The following is an 18,119-nucleotide window of genomic DNA, read 5'->3' on the forward strand; positions in this document are numbered from 1 at the left end:
TAAATAAAAACATTTCACTTCATGACAATTTTTTTTTTCAGATGGAGGCTGTATTGAAGTCAAGGTGAACTATGAGGACAAAATTATAACCACAGTTATAAAGGGTGGTATCCCATTGCACTTTTGGTGGCGGTTGACCACCGTCAAATATTCAAGCACATAAGAATAAGAATATTGGTTCATGGGGAAGAATCAATGTTTCTCATCTTCGAATATTTAATTATTTCTCTAAAGATTTTCAAGGTCAGAGGCACTGATTTCCAATTTAGTTTTTAGGAGTTGGGGTCTTCTCCTCAGTAAAAGCAAATGATTTTGGACAAGTTAAGATTCTTTTAGAGAGAAATTTAGGTAGACCTTTAAATTTTACATAAATTACACCATTGCAATGCAAGTAATTATATCACGTATAATAAATTCAAATCTGTATAACAGTTTTATGGCCACCTCGCGGTAGGTTGCTGAAACTGTTTGACACGCCAAACAGCCAGAAATATTTTTCTCTCAAATTTATTGGAAAATTCTGCCTGAAATCAGTGTTTTATTTGGTAAAATTAATGTGTGGCCAGGAGGAGGAGTGTGTTGTGTAGGTGGAAAAGTGAAAAGTTTTGGTATAAAGTACAAATAGTGATATATTTCCAAGGGGTGGAATCCATCTCAATTTCTTATCACAAACCATAAACACATTACCATAAATGCGGAATTTGTCTGAAATGGTAAGTTTAAAATAAACCAATATCTTGTGATATTTGCCGGGAAATCCTCATGAGTATTTGCCGGTGATTAACACTCTGCCCGGACGCAATAATCTGCCAATTATCGGGAATTTTCGAAGTTTGGTCTGAGCACAAAAGTGAGTCTTGGAACGTGTTAATGGCTTCTAATTAACCTTTTTATCGTGCTTGTTGGACGATCGATCGATAATTTTCACCCACACACAAATCCCATCCCCTTCGTTAGACCCCTACTCAGCCTACTGAGAGCACCGGAAGAAACGGTTACTCGTGAGGTAATTGAGTGCCTTTCTTTGGTTTTTTTTTCTCTTGCACCAGAAGAGTGGCCCCCTGGGAGGGAGTCTGGAGAGTGATGTTTGAGAGAGTTGGCCTGGGCAGTTTCAGCAGCACGTATAAAGTGAGAGGAGGCGAGCTGGCGCGCGATAAGAAGTCGAGGACCATTGCTGTGTCCGTCCTCTTTCTCGATGACACATCCCACACCTTTCCCCTCGAGGTAATATGCCCCAATTACATTACTCTCGTGCCCCTATTGGATTCGTCAATTCTCTTACAGAAACGCGCCAAGGGTGCCGAACTGCTAGACGCGGTTTTTAGACACCTGGAGCTCTCCGAGAGGGACTACTTCGGGCTGCAGTTTGTCCAACAATTAGGAGATGTTGTGGTAATTTTTATTCTCTGACCTCACGTATTTTTCATGACTTTACGCAATTGGAAGTAATTGCAAAGTACTTTTTTCTAAGAATTTACCAAAGATTATGACTACAAAGGCTTTCTTGCTTTTTATATTTCGTTTAATACTTGGAAATTTGATAACTGAAGGTGATAATTTAACTGCAGTTCGGTCTGAATCATACATGAGAACTTGAAGTTTTCCAAATATTTGTATTAAAATTTATCAGAATTTAAAGATAACAATTGGAACGATAACATCTTATTGGAAAGATTGACCAAAAGAAAATTTTATTATTCTTAGTAGAACTTTATGGAATTGGTACACAAATTAAGTGGCGGTTAAATTGGGTTCGAATAAGAAATATATTGGAATTTAATATGCATAATACCTTTCTATAAGAGTTTATATTGTAAAAGGTTTAAATTTATGGAGTAGAAGCATTTTTCATAAATTCTTTGAGATACAGTAGACTCTCGCTAATTCGGCTCTTTTAAGATCGGGCTACTTTTTAATTCATAACATATTTTTGACATTTCAATGAGAGTGAGTGAGATCTAGATCTAGTCATCTCGCTCATTCTCATGGAAAATTTTGAAAACATGTTTACAAAAAAAAGTTATTGTGCGTTGGGCATTATGCCCAACGCACAATAACTTTTGTTTGTAAATATGTTTTCAAAATTTCCTATGAGAGAAAACGAGATAACTAGATCTCTGTTTCATTCACTCTCATTGAAATGTCAAAAACATGTTTACAAAATAAAAGTTATTGTGCGATGGGCATTACTATCATATTGTAGTACGATACTAGCATAATGTTAGTAAAATTATCTTTGTGTAATGAAATTTGTGTATGGGAAAATTTGTGTGAGAACTGTCAAAATTTTTATTGTTTACTATTGCAATTTTTAGACATTTTTTGCATTTCTAACTGTCTAATTGTCTTCTAGAACCATTCATTGGATTTTTAAAATATGCATAAGTCGTAAAAAAAATGAGGACTAATTATGATTAATTAAACAGAGGACACATCACGTAAATTAGAAAAATTGACGATGCAATTCTTGGCTATTTGCTTTAGAGAAGTAAGCAAGTTCGTGGCGTGGTCGAAAAACGCAAAGGTTATGGGATCGAGTCTCAGACCCGCTCTTCATGTTTTCTTTTTTCTTTTTTTGTTCTCTTTTTTATTTTTTTCTTAGTTTAATACAGAGACTTTTCACAGATAATACAGATAAACCGATAAAAAATGCTCTGCAATTAAAATTATAGACAGGAAGCCGTTTTATAAAATACACAAATTGACAATACACAACATTGCCAATACACAAATCTCACAACTATAATGCTCGTGCAAAAATTACCAACCATAGTGGTTGTAAATTTTTTACTGTGTAGAAATTGAGCATCAAACATTCAAAAATGGAATTCGAGGACACGGTCGAGTGAGGACACTTTACCTTATTATGCAAAGTTATAGGGGAAGAGCTCATAATTTTGGACAGTTTCTAAATTTGGACACTTTGAGGGTAAATTTGGACACTAAAAATAAATTGATTAAAATTATGGATTTTTATTTCAATATTTGATGAATAATGAAGTCTATCAAAATATTTGTTCTTTTTAGAAGATTTTAACACTAAATTTGTTAAATTTTGAATATGATTTGAGTTAAAATCCCGTTTGACACAGGGTAAGGTGGCCCAGCGTTGAGCCCTAGTCCCCGGCGAGTCGCCTTCAAAGTTGAAGCCAATTTCTTACTTTCACATACAAATGCGTATGGGAATTTTTCTGCACTCGTGACCGTTACACGATATATGTCAATATTGAGGTGAGCCTTGTGTACAAGACTTTGGTCCTTGTAAAGAGGGATAAATATACTATATATCTGTCCAAACTAAATGCGGTCTTCTTCTGAGAAGTGTAAGCTGAGTTTTTGATCAATTTGTGAGTTGGCTTCAAAGACCTTCATATAAAAAAACACTTTGCCGGGGGTTAGGTTGAGCCATTAATTAACACTCAGCTTTAGGCACCTTTTTAACCCTCATTGACAGAATCTGAGTGGTAGGCCGGAATTAAGGACTCGATTTTGCCACGTACATCAACTGCAGGCGAATGAAACTGCCAATCACACTTCCTAAGTTCACTTCTACAAGGACATGTACAAGGATAATGTTGTTTTATTTAACTGATATTAGCGATTTAACACTTTGGAAAACGAAAAATCATTTCGTAATAAAATTGTCTCCTAAAAATATTCACGAAAAAGAAATAAAAACACGTATTACTGCTCGACCTCTACGGAGAGAGCAGTATATAATCCCTCGTTTTTGAGTTGTATGTCGACTCCTTACCCCGCAAGGGGTCGTATTTTGGTAGAATTTTGGACATCTGAAGTTTCGAGTTTTTTTGGCGTCACGCTGTTTGTCCGTCTGTCCGTCCGGCTGTCGACAGCTGTAGAGGCCAAACGGTTAGAGATAGCGACTTGGGATCTAAGGGGGACCCCTCATAAGTCAACCCAAGAATCGTTAAGTTGCTCCTCATTTTACCCCTACCCCTCCCCTTCCTCATCAAAACAATGTTTTTTGGGATTGCTCGAAAACGCGTGGTACGATTTTTTTTATTTTTCAATATGTTTTATAGATTACTCAGGCGGACATCTCGTTCTTAGACGAAAATACCCTTAAATCATTCCTTATAACGGTTTTTCAAGGTCAAAGGTTAAAAAGACACTAGAGACCGCATTTTTCAACAGAATGGTATCGTGTTTGCGCTCGTTGGAAAGGTCTTGGAATTTCCTATAAAATTGAACCGGTTCTAATTGGTTCTGAACTGGTAATGAACCGATTCATATCCGATAACTAATTTTTATCTGAAAATCAATTCTATTATTTTTAAAACTATTCTGGGGATCTTTTGAGTGATGAATAGGTTCTAATGGTTAAGTCCAAATCTTGAGTTCGAGCATTTCTCAAAGCCTGGAATGCTTTCCCACCCCTTTTTAGGGTTGTAAATTTGTTCAATGTTGTCACTACATTTTTTCCTACACGAAACACAGTGTCGCATATTTATTATTATTAATAAAATCACTCAAATCGCGCCAAATCACTGAGAATCTTTGAATTAATTTGAAACAAATAAAATATTTTGGAAAATATTCCATCTTGTCACTGACAGCTGAGCACCGCTGCCGGTAACATAATTTTCGTAGCTCCGCTGCTCACCACTATGAACGCAAAACAGTGCTTTTCACATATACAGTAGACTCTCGCTAATTCGGCCCTTTTAAAATCGGGATATTTTTTAATTCGGGCAGCAGTTATATTTGAAAACAAGTTTGTTGAAATTTTTCAAGTTTGATCTTGGTTATCGAATGAAGGAAATATGCTTAAATTTGCGTTGGTTTGTCTTACTCATTATGTAATATTACATTATTAAGGGATTTTTATGACATTTACAACAAATATGAGTATGTAAGCGTAATAAGTATGCAAAGGGACAAAAAATCGTTGCATTTTAAAAACTTTGTAGCCCGAATTTCTCTCTAATTCGTGTGACATTTCGGTCCAAATGTCCGAATTTGAGAGAGTCTACTAGAGGTATTTTGTAGGGAAACGTCTTAAATTTCCATTAATTCATCAACACAAAATGTATGCAAACGATTTATACTATTTGAGACTGTCTCAAGAGTGAAGAAAAAGAAATATTTACGAATAATAAATGGCAAAAATTCACTGTAAGATTGCAATCGGGTAAGGTATGAAAGATAGAGGTTAATGCAGGCTATAATCCACGCTTACCTAGTCAGACGGGATTGCTTTGCGAGAGAGGGCTTAAAAGATTGATTTTTGAAATATAAAAATATATATATATTATATGAAAATATACAGCCAAGTTGTCGAAATTAACAACCAAGATGTCCAAATTAACAACCAAGGTATCCAAATTAACAACCAAGGTGTCCAAAATAAGAGGCAAATTTTCCTCTAGAGATCAATTCATCTTTGAACGTATTAAAAGTCTTTTAATAGAAACAAAGACGATAAACAGCTTTCCAAGTTTCTAAACAACCCTTCTGAAAAGAGAGTAACAATAAAAATCAATTAGTATTGAAAATATCGCACTTCAAACTTGGAACATTGATGCCCTTACCCTATTTTTAATTTTTATTCTTTTCGCAATACACGTCTATCAACTAATTTTCCAAACTTCGAATATATAAATTTGAGATTGAATAGTATGGAATGGACGCGTCGATCTGTTATGTGAGAAACAGCAAGAAATTCATATGTGATTGTTTTTAACAATTCTTCAAAGCAGGAAGATTGACAGTCGCATAAAAAGATTTAGTTTTTGTGTTCATATACTTGATGTAATACTTTTCATGGCTGAATTGACCATAAATTTCTTTCATTTTTATTTAATTGGTACTCTTTTTTTTCTCTTTTTGGGGCTTTTCAGAGAAAAGATACGGTTTATTTAACGAAGATTAATGCTCCAAATAGAAATAAATCAAGAAATTTGTATTCAAGATTTATTATTTATTAAAATAAAAAATTGTTTCAGACGTGGGTGGATCCTAATAAATCCTTCAAGAAGCAATGGCAAACCGTAAGAGGTGGCGATGTCACTCCTTCCCTTTGTTTTAAAGTTAAGGTATTTGTGCTCTTTTTTCCGGATCTCAATCGTCTCAGAGTTGTTAAACCTTTTTTTATATTTTGCAAAGTTTTTCGTAACCGATCCGAGCCGTCTTCAGGAGGAATATACACGATATCAATTCTACCTTCAAATAAAGCGTGATATTTTGCGTGGGAAACTACAATGTTCCCTCAACACTGCCTGCCTCTTGGCTAGCTATACCGTTCAGGCGGAACTTGGCGACTACAATCCCATTGAACATGTTCCTGGATACCTCTCTGCTCTCCAGCTGCTGGCTGAGCAGTCTGAGGAGACGGAGAAGAGGATTTGTGAGCTACACAAACTCCACCGTGGACAACTCCCTGCGGATGCTGAGTACAATTACTTGGAGCATGCTAAGAGGCTGGATATGTACGGAATTGATCTGCACAGTGCAATGGATAATGACAGGAATGAACTACAATTGGGGGTATCGTCTACAGGGTTAATTGTCTTTCAAAATGGTATCCGGATGAATATGTTTTCATGGTCAAAGATGGTCAAGTTATCATTCAAACGTAAGGAATTCTTCATTCAACTCCGACGAGAGATGGTGAGTGGGTATATTTGCATCCTGTGTTTGATTATGCTATCTAACTTTTTACGAAGCAGTTGGTAATCTTTGATATTTGTTTTCTAAATAAGTAATTTTGTTGAATTTGTTGATAAGGCCAGGGTTAGTTGGTTTATATCAGCAAATGCAGTAATGTTAACTCTTTGTCGACGAGATGTAAAGCGTGTCCACGATAAAATTGTTCCATAGAATAATGCCTTAAAAATTAAGTGAAGATTTAAGATATATTACACAGTAAAAAATTATTGGCTGCTTTACCATGATTTTCAATGATACACATTTGTGTAATTTGTACACATTTTGTCTTAAAACTGTGTAATTTGTACACATTTTATTTGAAAACTGTGTAATTTTACACGAAATATGTAAGAAAATGTACACAATTGTGTAATCATTCGCAAATTATTACACGATTTGCAATTACATTAAATTTAAGTTACACATTTTCATATTACACATTTTGCTGAAATACATAATTTGTGTAACTTTACAAGAATAATCGTGGTAAAAAAGCAAATCAACGATTATTCTTGTAATTTTTTTTTACTGTGTAGTATTTTTATTCAAGTATTTGATTGGCGAAATCTCGAATCGTCTTCTTGAGTTCTCCCATCAAGGTCTGTACAAGATCATTACCGCGGTTCTTGGTTGTTTCATTCCATTTTTTTCTTGAACTCCTCGATATTCTCGACGCGTTTAGACTTCTTCTTCAGATCGTTTTTGATAATAGCTCAATATGTTTCAACTGGACGGAGATCTGGAGTGTTTGGCGGATTCATCTCCTTGGGTACATAACGAACGTCGTTCTCCTCGTACCATTCTTTGGTTACTTACTTACTTACTTATCCGGCGCTACAACCAGTTACTGGTCTTGGCCTGACTCAGGACCCGTCGCCACTCGAACCTGTTATGCGCCACTGTTCTCCAATTCCGCACCCCTAATGATCTGGCGTCCTGGTCCACGTCGTCGGTCCATCTGAGGCTGGGTTGGTCTCGCAATCTCGTAGCATAAAGTCCGCCCCTAAAGACTTTCCAGGCTGGGTCGTCCTCATCCTTGCGAACCAGATGACCAGCCCACCGGAGTTTATTGAGGCGTATTTGTGACGACAGTTACCTCTCGGTAGCGCTCATACACCTCATGGTTGTATAGGCTCCGGAATCGTCCCTCCTCACATATGGGGCCAAAAATCCGTCGTAGGATCCTCCTCTCAAACGCGGCTAAGAGTTCGTAATTCTGTTTGATGAGGACCCACGTCTCAGATGAATACGTGAGTACTGTCAGGATCATAATCCTATACAGCAGTAGCTTAATTTACTATACTAAATTACTCCAATACTACTTTAATATACTCAATTTACTGGCCGAAAAAGAAGCCCTAAATACGCTTGGAGGTTCCTTCCTTGCTCCCAAACAACTTTTCGGAACTAAATCGGTGCTCCTGGACAGTCCCCGGGGCTGACTGATCCTTCCACCACGGGGCTTAAATTGAGCGTCGAAAAACACGCGAATACCTCAACCACAAAGTTAGTGAATACTCGCGGATTCTATCTTGCGGTAATGACTACACTCAACACAAAAAGGTCCTTTTCAGGACCGGCCCTTAGTATCACTTCAATGAATACTGAAGGCCTGGCTCCTGAATTTGTATTCAGAAGACCCATAGGGGCCCCACGCAACGTCGACCAAGGATTAATGGCATGAAGTTGGTTATTGAGAGGGCCCATGAGAAGTATGGTAGCGCCGTTTTTGTAAAATCGGACATTGATGTCAAATCGGTTGCGCTCACTGATTCTAACAACATAGAGATCTTGACCGTAGACTTTGAAAGCTTCTCCGTAACATCCGTTCATAAGCCCCTGTGAGAGGACTTTCAGTTCTTGGACCCGAGTTCGTGTCGAGGCCTAAAATCAAGTTTGTCTTGCCCAAAAACGGGCCACATCAATGGCAAGCGGTCATGCCGACATCAAATCCCCTGTTCCGCATGAAGCAGGGGACAACGGACAAATACAGAAGTGGGGGGTGGTTTGGATCACCCCACAGTAACAAAGGATTGATGCCCTGGGTCTTGGGATATGCTATTATCCACCTCGTCAGATCCAGGACACGGAGCCCGATGCATCCTCTTTCTCGTTCCAACCAAGACTGACTCCCTATCGCCACGAACTCTCCCCTCTCCGTTCCCTTTTAATGAGGAGAATTAACTCGTGAATTTTAAAAAATTATGACGTTACCACTTTATACAAGAACTGACTTCTACACTTTACAGGATGTCACATTCGGAGAATCCCCATCGCCGTTTGTTGTCTCTCGAGCGCTAAGCCGCTTCTCAAACGATTGAGAGACTTCCATGTCTTCCAGTCTTGGTCCCCACCAGGTGGAAGGCTTTCCCTTAATTCGACAAAATCTGGTGGAAAGACTCCCTTTGACAGATTGAGTCTGGCCTCCTCCGGAGATTGGTTAAGTGATTTGACAGACTGGCAAAAGCTCCTGCGAGACTTAAGCCTTGCTCTGGGTTTTTCGTGACCATGGAGAAGATGCCTCGGTTCAGAAAGAAACTTGGACATCTCTGTACTGAAGATGATTTGTCTCCTCACCTGTGGTGGAGCAATTCCTGCTAAGGGACAGAGTTTGTCTACTGGCGTGCCCTTTAGGCACCCTGGTATTTGTGAGTTTTCCAAGTTGCGCGTAATTGATTTCAGGATTTTTTAGATCGTGTACATGATCAGTTCCCTTCTCTTTTCCATTATTATTTCGTATCTCAGTCAAAAATGAACAGAATTTGATGAGAGTTTCACCAAAAGAAAGGTAAAAACACGTGTTACAATGTTTATATACAACCCAGCAACGATAGAGTTTCCTGTTCGACATGCCGCGACGGTGGCGGCTTCTCAAATGTTCAGAAAGTGGTGGCCATCAAAGAGAACTATGCTTCAACCGCGTTCGCTTTTTCGCAACCCGTAAGGATTTACATTGAACCGAACTCTGTTCCGAACACGTTTGCTGAACGGTGTTCAAACAGGAAACTTTCGTTGCTGGGAACAAAAATGCGGAACTAGTGACATCTGTCATAAAAATATCAAATCATTTGGAACATTTTTATCGCGGACACACTTAATGGAACACTTCGTTATTTCCATCTTCGTTGATTTTGCAGCCGGAAAGTTACGACACCATCTTGGGGTTCAGTATGAAGTCTCACAGGAATGCAAAGTCACTGTGGAAGTCCTGCGTTGAACATCATTCATTCTTTCGGCTGCAGCGTCCTCATCGTTCTCCGCGCTTCCTGCCTCTGTCACTTGGCTCTAAATTCTACTATTCTGGACGTACGGAACTGCAGGCTGTGCAGGAAAGTAAGCAACGTAGCAAAGTATCCAAGATTTTCATCCGATCACCCAGCAAGAGGATCATTGGGTCTCCATTGAATGGAAGTGAAAGCAATGGGAAATCTTCATCGTCCATTATTCTGAAGAACACCCGTCCACATGACAATAAAGTTACCTCCAAACAGACGACGTCCATTCCGCGAAAGGCGTGGGAGCAGCAAAATGACGATGATGGATTCATTGAGCAATTGGTTAGGAATTATGACCTGAAGCAGCCACTGTATGGGGAGAATGGACAACAGGGAGAAGATGGGCATGTAGTGATTCGCTTGACAGCAGATGAACAGGGTAGATTTGGGTTCAATGTAAAGGGCGGAGCTGATCTGAAATTGCCAGTATTGGTGTCTAGAGTGGCTCCTCATACTCCAGCTGATAGGAGCAATCCTCGTGTTCGCGAGGGTGATCAGGTGATAATGATCAATGGATATGACATCAGTGGACTCAAGCATGATCAGATTGTGGCATTGATTCGAGCTTCGAGGGAGTATCGCGGTGGTGAATTGACACTCACCATCAAGCCTCAAGGTAAGATTCAACTGACCAACAGAATTTTGTTAGATGCAATCTTTGCAAGTTCAAACTTTAACGTGTGCGATCCTTGATGAACCAGCCCATGGTGATATGATCGAGGAGGAACCAATTTGTCTGTACGTCCCAGAGAGCGATGGTGTTCAACTTGAGGGAGATGCTCTCTTCAATCAATCCCTCCTTCTTCTCAGTGATGGATTAGCTTCGGGAGCTCTTTTGGCCCAGTATGAGCAGATGTACAGAAAAAATGCCGATTTGGCCATTTCAGAAGCCAGAAAACCTGAGAATGCAGCTAAAAATCGATACAGAGATATTTCACCATGTAAGGCTATTCCTAAAATTTCGCAAGGTGGTTTTCATTATCAATCCCAAGTAAATGTGTTAATTTTATTTTTAAAATAGATGACTGTACTCGGGTTGTCCTTATCAATTCCTCTTCCGGAGACTACATCAATGCCAATTATGTGAATATGGAGATTCCAGGAGGAACGGTAAATAGGTATATTGCAACTCAGGGTCCGTTGTCGAATACCACGACAGATTTCTGGCGAATGGTTCAGCAGGAGAGTAGTCATTTGGTCGTGATGTTGACCACCGTGATGGAGAGGGGACGGCCAAAATGCCATCAGTATTGGCCACTCGCAGGAGATACCTTAGAGCTGACTGAGGGATTTTCCATTCAGTGCAAGAGCGAAACTGCAGATGAAACAGGGAGTTTTGTCTTCAGAGAACTCTATCTATGTGATACAAAGGTAAGAAATCAAGTTTTCCATTAACTTCAGAATTCCATTCTTCAAATCTCGCATTTTCATTGAAAATGGAATATTCTTTGCTGGGATAAACCGCTTCTCTTTGCCAGATTCAGGATAACTTATTATGTGAGAGGAACACAGACCTAAATTCTTATTATTGTACATCAAATTGTTGGACTGGCGCAATTGACATTAGAGGGATGTCTCCGGTGATTGCCAGTAAAAATGTTAGTCACCCTAAGATGAAAACACTTTTTTGGTTTTGCCCAGAGCTTTCAATCCTCATGGGGATCTTCTTCAGTTTCTCAACTTTAACTTTTAACTTAAATTTTCGCAACTATTTTTGAACTTTTTGGTGGTTTTCTCTGAGAAAAACTAACTTTTGTGGCGGTTGGTCTTTGTCTCTTTGTCTTTGTTAGAGACAAAAGTTAGTTTTTCTCAAAGAAAACCAAAAAAGAAAAGTTCTCCAGAAGGAAAGCCGCCTCACATTGACATCCTGCTGGTGATGATCTGGAACCCCATGAACCACACGATCCCTAAGAAAGACTCTGGAAACACAATTTAGTTGACTACTGAAGAAGATCCCCATCAGGGGGAGCATAACAAGGAACCTCCACGTGTATTTAGAGCTTTTCAGAACTAAATCGGTGCTCCTGGACAGTCCCCGGGGACTGACTAATCCTTCCACCACGAGGCTAAAATTGAGTGTCGAAAAACACGCGAATACCTCAACCACAACGTAATGCCCTAGACACACTTACGACTAAAGTCCAGAGACGACTAAGCTAGTTCATAGCCAAGTCAGTTCCTGACACACTACGAACGAGGATTAGCGTTCACTGATATCCACAAAACATAACTTTTGTGGGTTTTTATGCAGATATTTCTACTGAAATGCACTAATACTCCTCTGAAAATGAAACTATTTGTAATATCATGTCTCAGTACACGTCCAATAATTATTGTTAATTACAATTATTTATGAGGTGGAAGCTAACTCGCGACTTAAGCCAATTTCCGCGATTCTAGTGAATAATTCTTATTGTTATAAGTGAATTGTCAAGTAAATTTACAAGTAGTTTCATTTTCAAAGGACTACCAGTGCATTTCTGTAGAAAAATAAAAACCCACGAAAGTTATGTTTTGTGAGTGCCAGAAAATGTTAAGCCTCGTTTGTAGTGTGTCAGGAACTGACTTGGCTATGAACGAGCTTAGTCGTCTCTGGACTTTAGTCGTAAGTGTGTCCAGGACATAAGTGTAAACCCACAGATTTTTATCTGGTGGTCATGACAGCACTCACCACAACCAGGACCGGCTCTTAATATCATTTCAATGAATATTGAGGGCCTGTCGACGATCAAAGAAGATCTTCTTTGTGAACTTTGTGTAGCAAACAAATGTGACGTCCTTTGTATTCAGGAGACCCATAGGGGCCCCATGCAACGTCGGCCAAAGATCAGTGGTAATGAAATTGGTGATTGAGAGGCCCCATGAGAAGTATGGTAGCTCCATTTTTGTCAAGTCGGACGTTGGTGTCAGATCGTGGGTTCTCACAGATTCCAACAACATTGAGATCTTAACTGTGGCTTTTGAAAAATTTTCTGCTACAGAAGCCCCCGGGAGAGGAGTTTCAGTTTTTGGAACCCAACAATTTTGCGACGTCTACTGTCCGCTTTATTGTCGGTGACTTCAACTGGCACAATACTCTCTGGGGTTACGGAAAAACGAACACGGATGGGGAGGCTTTGGAGGAGTGGTATGAGGGCAAGGGGCTAACACTGATCCATGATGCCAAAGTACCAGCATCTTTTAACAGCGCAAGATGGCGACAGGGTTATAATCCTGATCTCATCTTTGTAGATGATAAAATAGCCCCCTCTTGTCGCAAGTGCATTTTGCCCCCTATGCCTCACTCCCAGCACAGACCCATTATGTGTCAAGTCACGGCTGCCATGAAGCCTCGAGATGTTTCTTTCCGTAGAAGGTTCAATTTCTGTAAGGCTGATTGGCAGAAGTTCTCTTCAGATGTTGATACGGCCGTGGGAGCTATCGACGCGAAACCAGAGAATTATGGGCGGTTTGTGGAGACTGTCAAAAGGATATCGAGGTCGTGCATTCCAAGAGGATGTCGCACTAGCTACATTCCTGGTCTGCCTTCTGAGATATCTAATTTGATGTCAGAGTACTTCCGGGCCTTTGAAGCGGACCCATTTGGTGACACTACGATTGAGCTTGGTTGTGCTTTGGCTGACGCTGTATCGGAGAGTCGCCGGGAACGTTGGGTGTCTACTGTCGAGGGTCTCAATCTCACCCACAGTAGCCATCAGGCTTGGAGGTTAATGAGACACCTTGGCAACGACCCCACCGCCGACAAGACTCTTCCACAAGTCACCGCAAACCAGATCGCCCATCAATTACTCTTAAATGGCAAGATTAGCAAGGCTGCTGCTAAGCCAAAAATTATTGGGAGTGTCGCCGCGAGGGCTGATCGCCTGTCTGCACCTTTCCATGTTGACGAGCTCACTACGGTTATTAAAGCGGTAAAGAACAGAAAGGCGGCAGGCATTGATGGCCTGTACGCCGAACAAATAAAAAACTTTGGACCAGTTACTATTGACTGCTGAGAATTCAGTAATCCAGTAAGTCGAGCACTCGAGTAAGGAGTGGAGTTATATGTAGAGTGTATCAGGCGGCATTCGGCTTCCCATCTGATGGTTGGCACAGTCAGTTGTAAAAGTCCTTCACTACGAAAACATTCTGATCCCCAGAACGGGGAAAGAGGTTTTCTACCTCAAAAGGCACTGCAGTTGGTCCCTAGCTTCTCAATACAATGTTAATCAGCAAGTGCCCCATTTCTACGGGGCTTCTGAACATTACAAGCACTTGAGAGAGCTTAGATCATCGATTATCATACTGGACTCAGACAAAGCTTAACTATTCTGTCTTAAATTTATGGTCGGCCTAACTTCGTCTTTCAATTTACACTTTAACAGAAAAATGTCAGTAGTTTTTCCAAGAGAATGTTAAGAATCCCTTCTGGACTCTTTTCTTTGCAGACTGACGAGAAGAGATTGATTCAGCACATGCAGTATTTAGCATGGCCAGATCATGGTGTTCCGTCAGATCCCAATCTCTTTCTCCAGTTCACAGAGAGGGTTCGTTCGGCCAGGAGTACGACTCTTTTGCAGGAAATTGAAGAAAGTTTGCGGCAGGTGCGTCTTATGGACGCTGATGCAGATGAGAATGGTGTGGATATTTGCGAAAGGAAGTCAGCTACGGGAATTGACGATGACAGTCCAGATGATATTCCGCCATCCACGAGTGTTCATCAGTGAGTTTTACCCTTTCGACGATCGTGTACTATTCCATCAATTTCCAACTAACTTTTGGGCTTTGTACAGGTACATTAGTGCAGCCAATCCACCTGTAATTGTACACTGTTCAGCTGGAATTGGACGAACTGGTGTGCTAATTCTCATGGACACGGCTCTGGCTCTAATGGAACAGCGAGAGCCTGTCTATCCTCTTGACATCGTTCAAACGATGAGAGATCAGAGAGCTTGTATGGTTCAGAATGCTGTAAGATTATTTTCAAAATTTCCTTTTCCCTTAATTTTTTTTCTTGATATTACTGGCAAATATTTTTATCTTTACAGGGTCAGTATAGATTTGTTTGTGAGTGTATTTGTGCAGCTTATGCCAAAATGGCAACGGAATCACATCAGTAATTCTAATTTAATATTTACAAAATAAGAAAGAAAAACAAGAGATACAAGAAACAGAAAACAATATCTACATCTAGTAGAAATATAGTAATATCTAATATTTGAGAGATGCTGAAGAAAAAAAAATGGTATTTAATATTTTTAACAAATTATATCCAATGTATTTATGTAATATTTTAAAAAAATACAATGAAACACATCCCTTTTCGAGTGTCTATCTCTTACAGTGAAATCCTTTTTATACCGAACTCGATTCAATATTAAAAAAATAACTATCGAGTAATACAAACCTTTGTACTGTGACTTCACGATGTGAAGCAACAAAAATAGTGTATTGCAAATATACCTATATAGAAATTCATCCTAGAAAATTTGTGTTTTATTTTGTTGGAATGAACAAACCATTTTGAAAAAAAAAAACAACATTTTAATATTTACATTCACCAAAATGATCTACAATTTATATTATACAAAATTCATAATAATTTTTTTTATAGAGGACTTTATAATGAGCTTTTGGATAGTTTTCTACGAATGGTTCAGTATTCGACAAATTGCTTTAAACAATTTTTTTTATTCATTAAAATATAATTTAGTTCGCGGTCCAGTTTGATTTAAAAATTTCAAAGTGAAAAGTGTAAATTTATTTGAATTTCTTAAAATATTTTAGATCAAATAACTCTAGTGTACTTTCTGCTTCTTTTGTGAGAATGTATCATAATTGTCCATCTTTATTGATTTTTTTTTTAAAACAAAACAAAGCCCACACTGCAATATTTTAATTTTTAAACTCGCAGATTTTCAGCTTCAGTTAAGCATAACATATCTACATTAATTTATTAATATTAAGAATAATATTATTAACTTAACTTAATTAGACCAAACCGTCTTCGATGTCAATTATGATTTAGCAAATTTTAACATTTTGGGAAAAATATTATTCAAGTTTCCGAACCGTTGCTTGTTTTCTAAGTGTTTTTCAGTGATATCCTTGTCTGAATAATCAAGGACTATTTAACATTTTAACTTAACAGATTCAGAAGTAAATGCTTCATTAGCACAGAAAACCTCATATGTTACACTAAAGGACGTTTTATCTAAAGCTCTAGCCATTGCAATTTCAAAATCATTAGGATTCCTATACTTTGATATGTTTTTATAAGAAATTACAGATTTTTTTGGGATCCTGTGGTAGATCTTAGCTAAAACATTCCAAAAAAAAATCATCTGATCAAGGTGGAGGTGCACAAAATTAGCCTTTCATTGTAAATAGAAAATCTACTCTGGGAGCAAGGTACGTGGACCTTATCAATTCACACAACAAATCATAACATTGCTTTATCAGGTACGACGGGTACGACGCATCGGGAGGGGAAGTGATTTGGTGACGTCAGTGTAAATCGAGCGAATCGAGAATTTACAGTGTAGCAATTGTTCCATTTGTCGTCAGTTGACTTGCTAAGCTAAGCTATTTTTTTTCTGTTCGTGAATAAAATGTGCAAATTGGTGGAAATTTTGTGCAGGAATGGCTACCATCAGGATATTAAACGATAAAGGTGAGTTGTAAAGAGTGGAAAAGACCAAAATCAACAAGTGATCAATGTTTTTTTGTTCAGAAAATCCACAGAAAAGTGGCTAAAGAAGTCTTTGTATTGCGACTGTGATTCTCCACAGTCAACAGCCAATCCAGAAAGTCCAGGATTATGAGGAAGCTGGTGGTATTCCTCCAAGACCACTCCAACAGGAAGGTTCAAAAGTAAAAGCTGCGATAAAGCAAATTCTGTGAGTAATAAGCATATGAAAATTTCCTATTTGCCGATAATTTCTTCCGGAAAAAAGACTTCCAACGTTCCCCCGTCTCATAAATTTCTGATCAAGGGCAGATTCGAAGATCTATTGGACTTCGAAGAGAGGAAGGAGTAGGAAGGTATGATCTTAAATAAATCAATTTTCTGTAAATCATAGTGAATAAATTTGCGAAAATTTGTACAAAAGAAGTGTATAAATTTTCTTCTTTTATAATATATTCTTTCTGTCTTTGCAGATTTCCTCAATTTACTTTCAAGTACTTCAATTCAAACCCACCAAATGCTGCAAAATCAGCACCGAATATTTGCAAAATTTATTTGAATAAATAAATAAATTCTGCATTAAAATTTATTTAGTATTTTCCTGTGTGATTGCTAAGGAAAAAGTTAAAAGTGATTGATCATGCTTACAAGATAATCCTAAGATACAGTGAGCGAAATTCAAATAGGGACGGATCTATATGTGGGTGGTCTGTAAGGCGGATCAACCTAATATTTTTTTTGTATAATATAGGCCTATCCAATAATACTTTTTATGGTAGTGACCCACGTGCACTTGCGTTCGTGAGTGCACACCAGCCAAAATATGAAATTTTTAAGTGATTTAAAGCGAAATTCAAATTAGGGACGGTAATTATTTTATGTTGATGATGCTCGAGGTGGCACCCCTGAATCAGGAAATTTAGTAGTGAGTTTTGTGACATATGCTGGCAAAGTGTAATCGTGGTAGTGAAGTTAAAAAACAAAGGTCTTAGATATGGGAAGAGGCTGCAGACTCACGGACAACGAAAAAGGCCAAATTAGGGCCTACAAAGATCTTGGGCAATCTTTTGCTGCAATTGGGAAGAAGTTGGGACGATCTAAAAACTGTATTTGGCAATACCTAAAAGGTAAGAATACCTGCGGTTCGAATTATGGCCATTCGAAAGGCAATACGAAACTCACAAAAAAAGACCATTCAAGAATTCTTCGACTGGCGGCAACTGGAAATTATACTGTTGCGAAAATAAAGGAGGATACCAAAGTACCAGTCACTAAACGTAGTATTCAACAAGTTCTAAGGGAATCGAATCACTTTAAATGGACCAAATTACTGAAGAAGCCGCCACTTAAAAGTCGCCATATTGAAGCCCGTTTGTCGTTTGCGGAAAAATACATCTCCATGGGAAAAAAATTGGAACAAAGTGATTTTTTCCGATGAAAAGAAGTTCAACCTGGATGGGCCAGACGGCTTTAAGTATTATTGGCATGACTTGCGGAAGGAAAAAAAA

At 38.6% G+C, this 18,119-nt stretch overlaps 1 protein-coding gene across 4 annotated transcripts; it reads left to right on the plus strand.

The window, feature by feature from the left end:
- The first annotated feature begins 436 nt into the window (after window positions 1-436).
- LOC129801198 (tyrosine-protein phosphatase non-receptor type 4) lies at window positions 437-15,411 on the plus strand. Of its 4 annotated transcripts, none has more exons than XM_055846000.1 (11): window positions 438-713; window positions 1,050-1,224; window positions 1,285-1,392; window positions 5,967-6,056; window positions 6,127-6,630; window positions 9,807-10,560; window positions 10,646-10,885; window positions 10,966-11,315; window positions 14,372-14,646; window positions 14,717-14,894; window positions 14,972-15,411. In XM_055846000.1, the coding sequence occupies exons 2-11, from the start codon at window positions 1,084-1,086 to the stop codon at window positions 15,041-15,043; spliced, it is 2,712 nt and encodes a 903-aa protein (XP_055701975.1). In that variant the 5' UTR covers window positions 438-713; window positions 1,050-1,083; the 3' UTR covers window positions 15,044-15,411. The 4 variants fall into 4 exon arrangements, with proteins under 4 accessions (XP_055701973.1, XP_055701974.1, XP_055701975.1 ...); XM_055846001.1 differs by having other exon boundaries at window positions 1,053-1,224; XM_055845998.1 differs by having other exon boundaries at window positions 437-713; window positions 14,717-15,411.
- Window positions 15,412-18,119: the final 2,708 nt, after the last annotated feature.

The sequence above is a fragment of the Phlebotomus papatasi genome, chromosome 2, assembly GCF_024763615.1.
Source record: "Phlebotomus papatasi isolate M1 chromosome 2, Ppap_2.1, whole genome shotgun sequence".
NCBI classification, from domain to species: Eukaryota; Metazoa; Arthropoda; class Insecta; order Diptera; family Psychodidae; genus Phlebotomus; species Phlebotomus papatasi.

What these genes read in the sequence shown, in the direction of transcription:
- LOC129801198 (XM_055845998.1), top strand. Translation starts at nt 1,084, where the DNA reads ATGTTTGAGAGAGTTGGCCTGGGCAGTTTCAGCAGCACGTATAAAGTG. An exon ending in ATACAGAGATATTTCACCAT is followed by an intron (nt 10,886 to 10,965) that starts GTAAGGCTATTC and finishes TTTTTAAAATAG; the next exon opens with ATGACTGTACTCGGGTTGTC. An exon ending in TCTATCTATGTGATACAAAG is followed by an intron (nt 11,316 to 14,371) that starts GTAAGAAATCAA and finishes TTTTCTTTGCAG; the next exon opens with ACTGACGAGAAGAGATTGAT.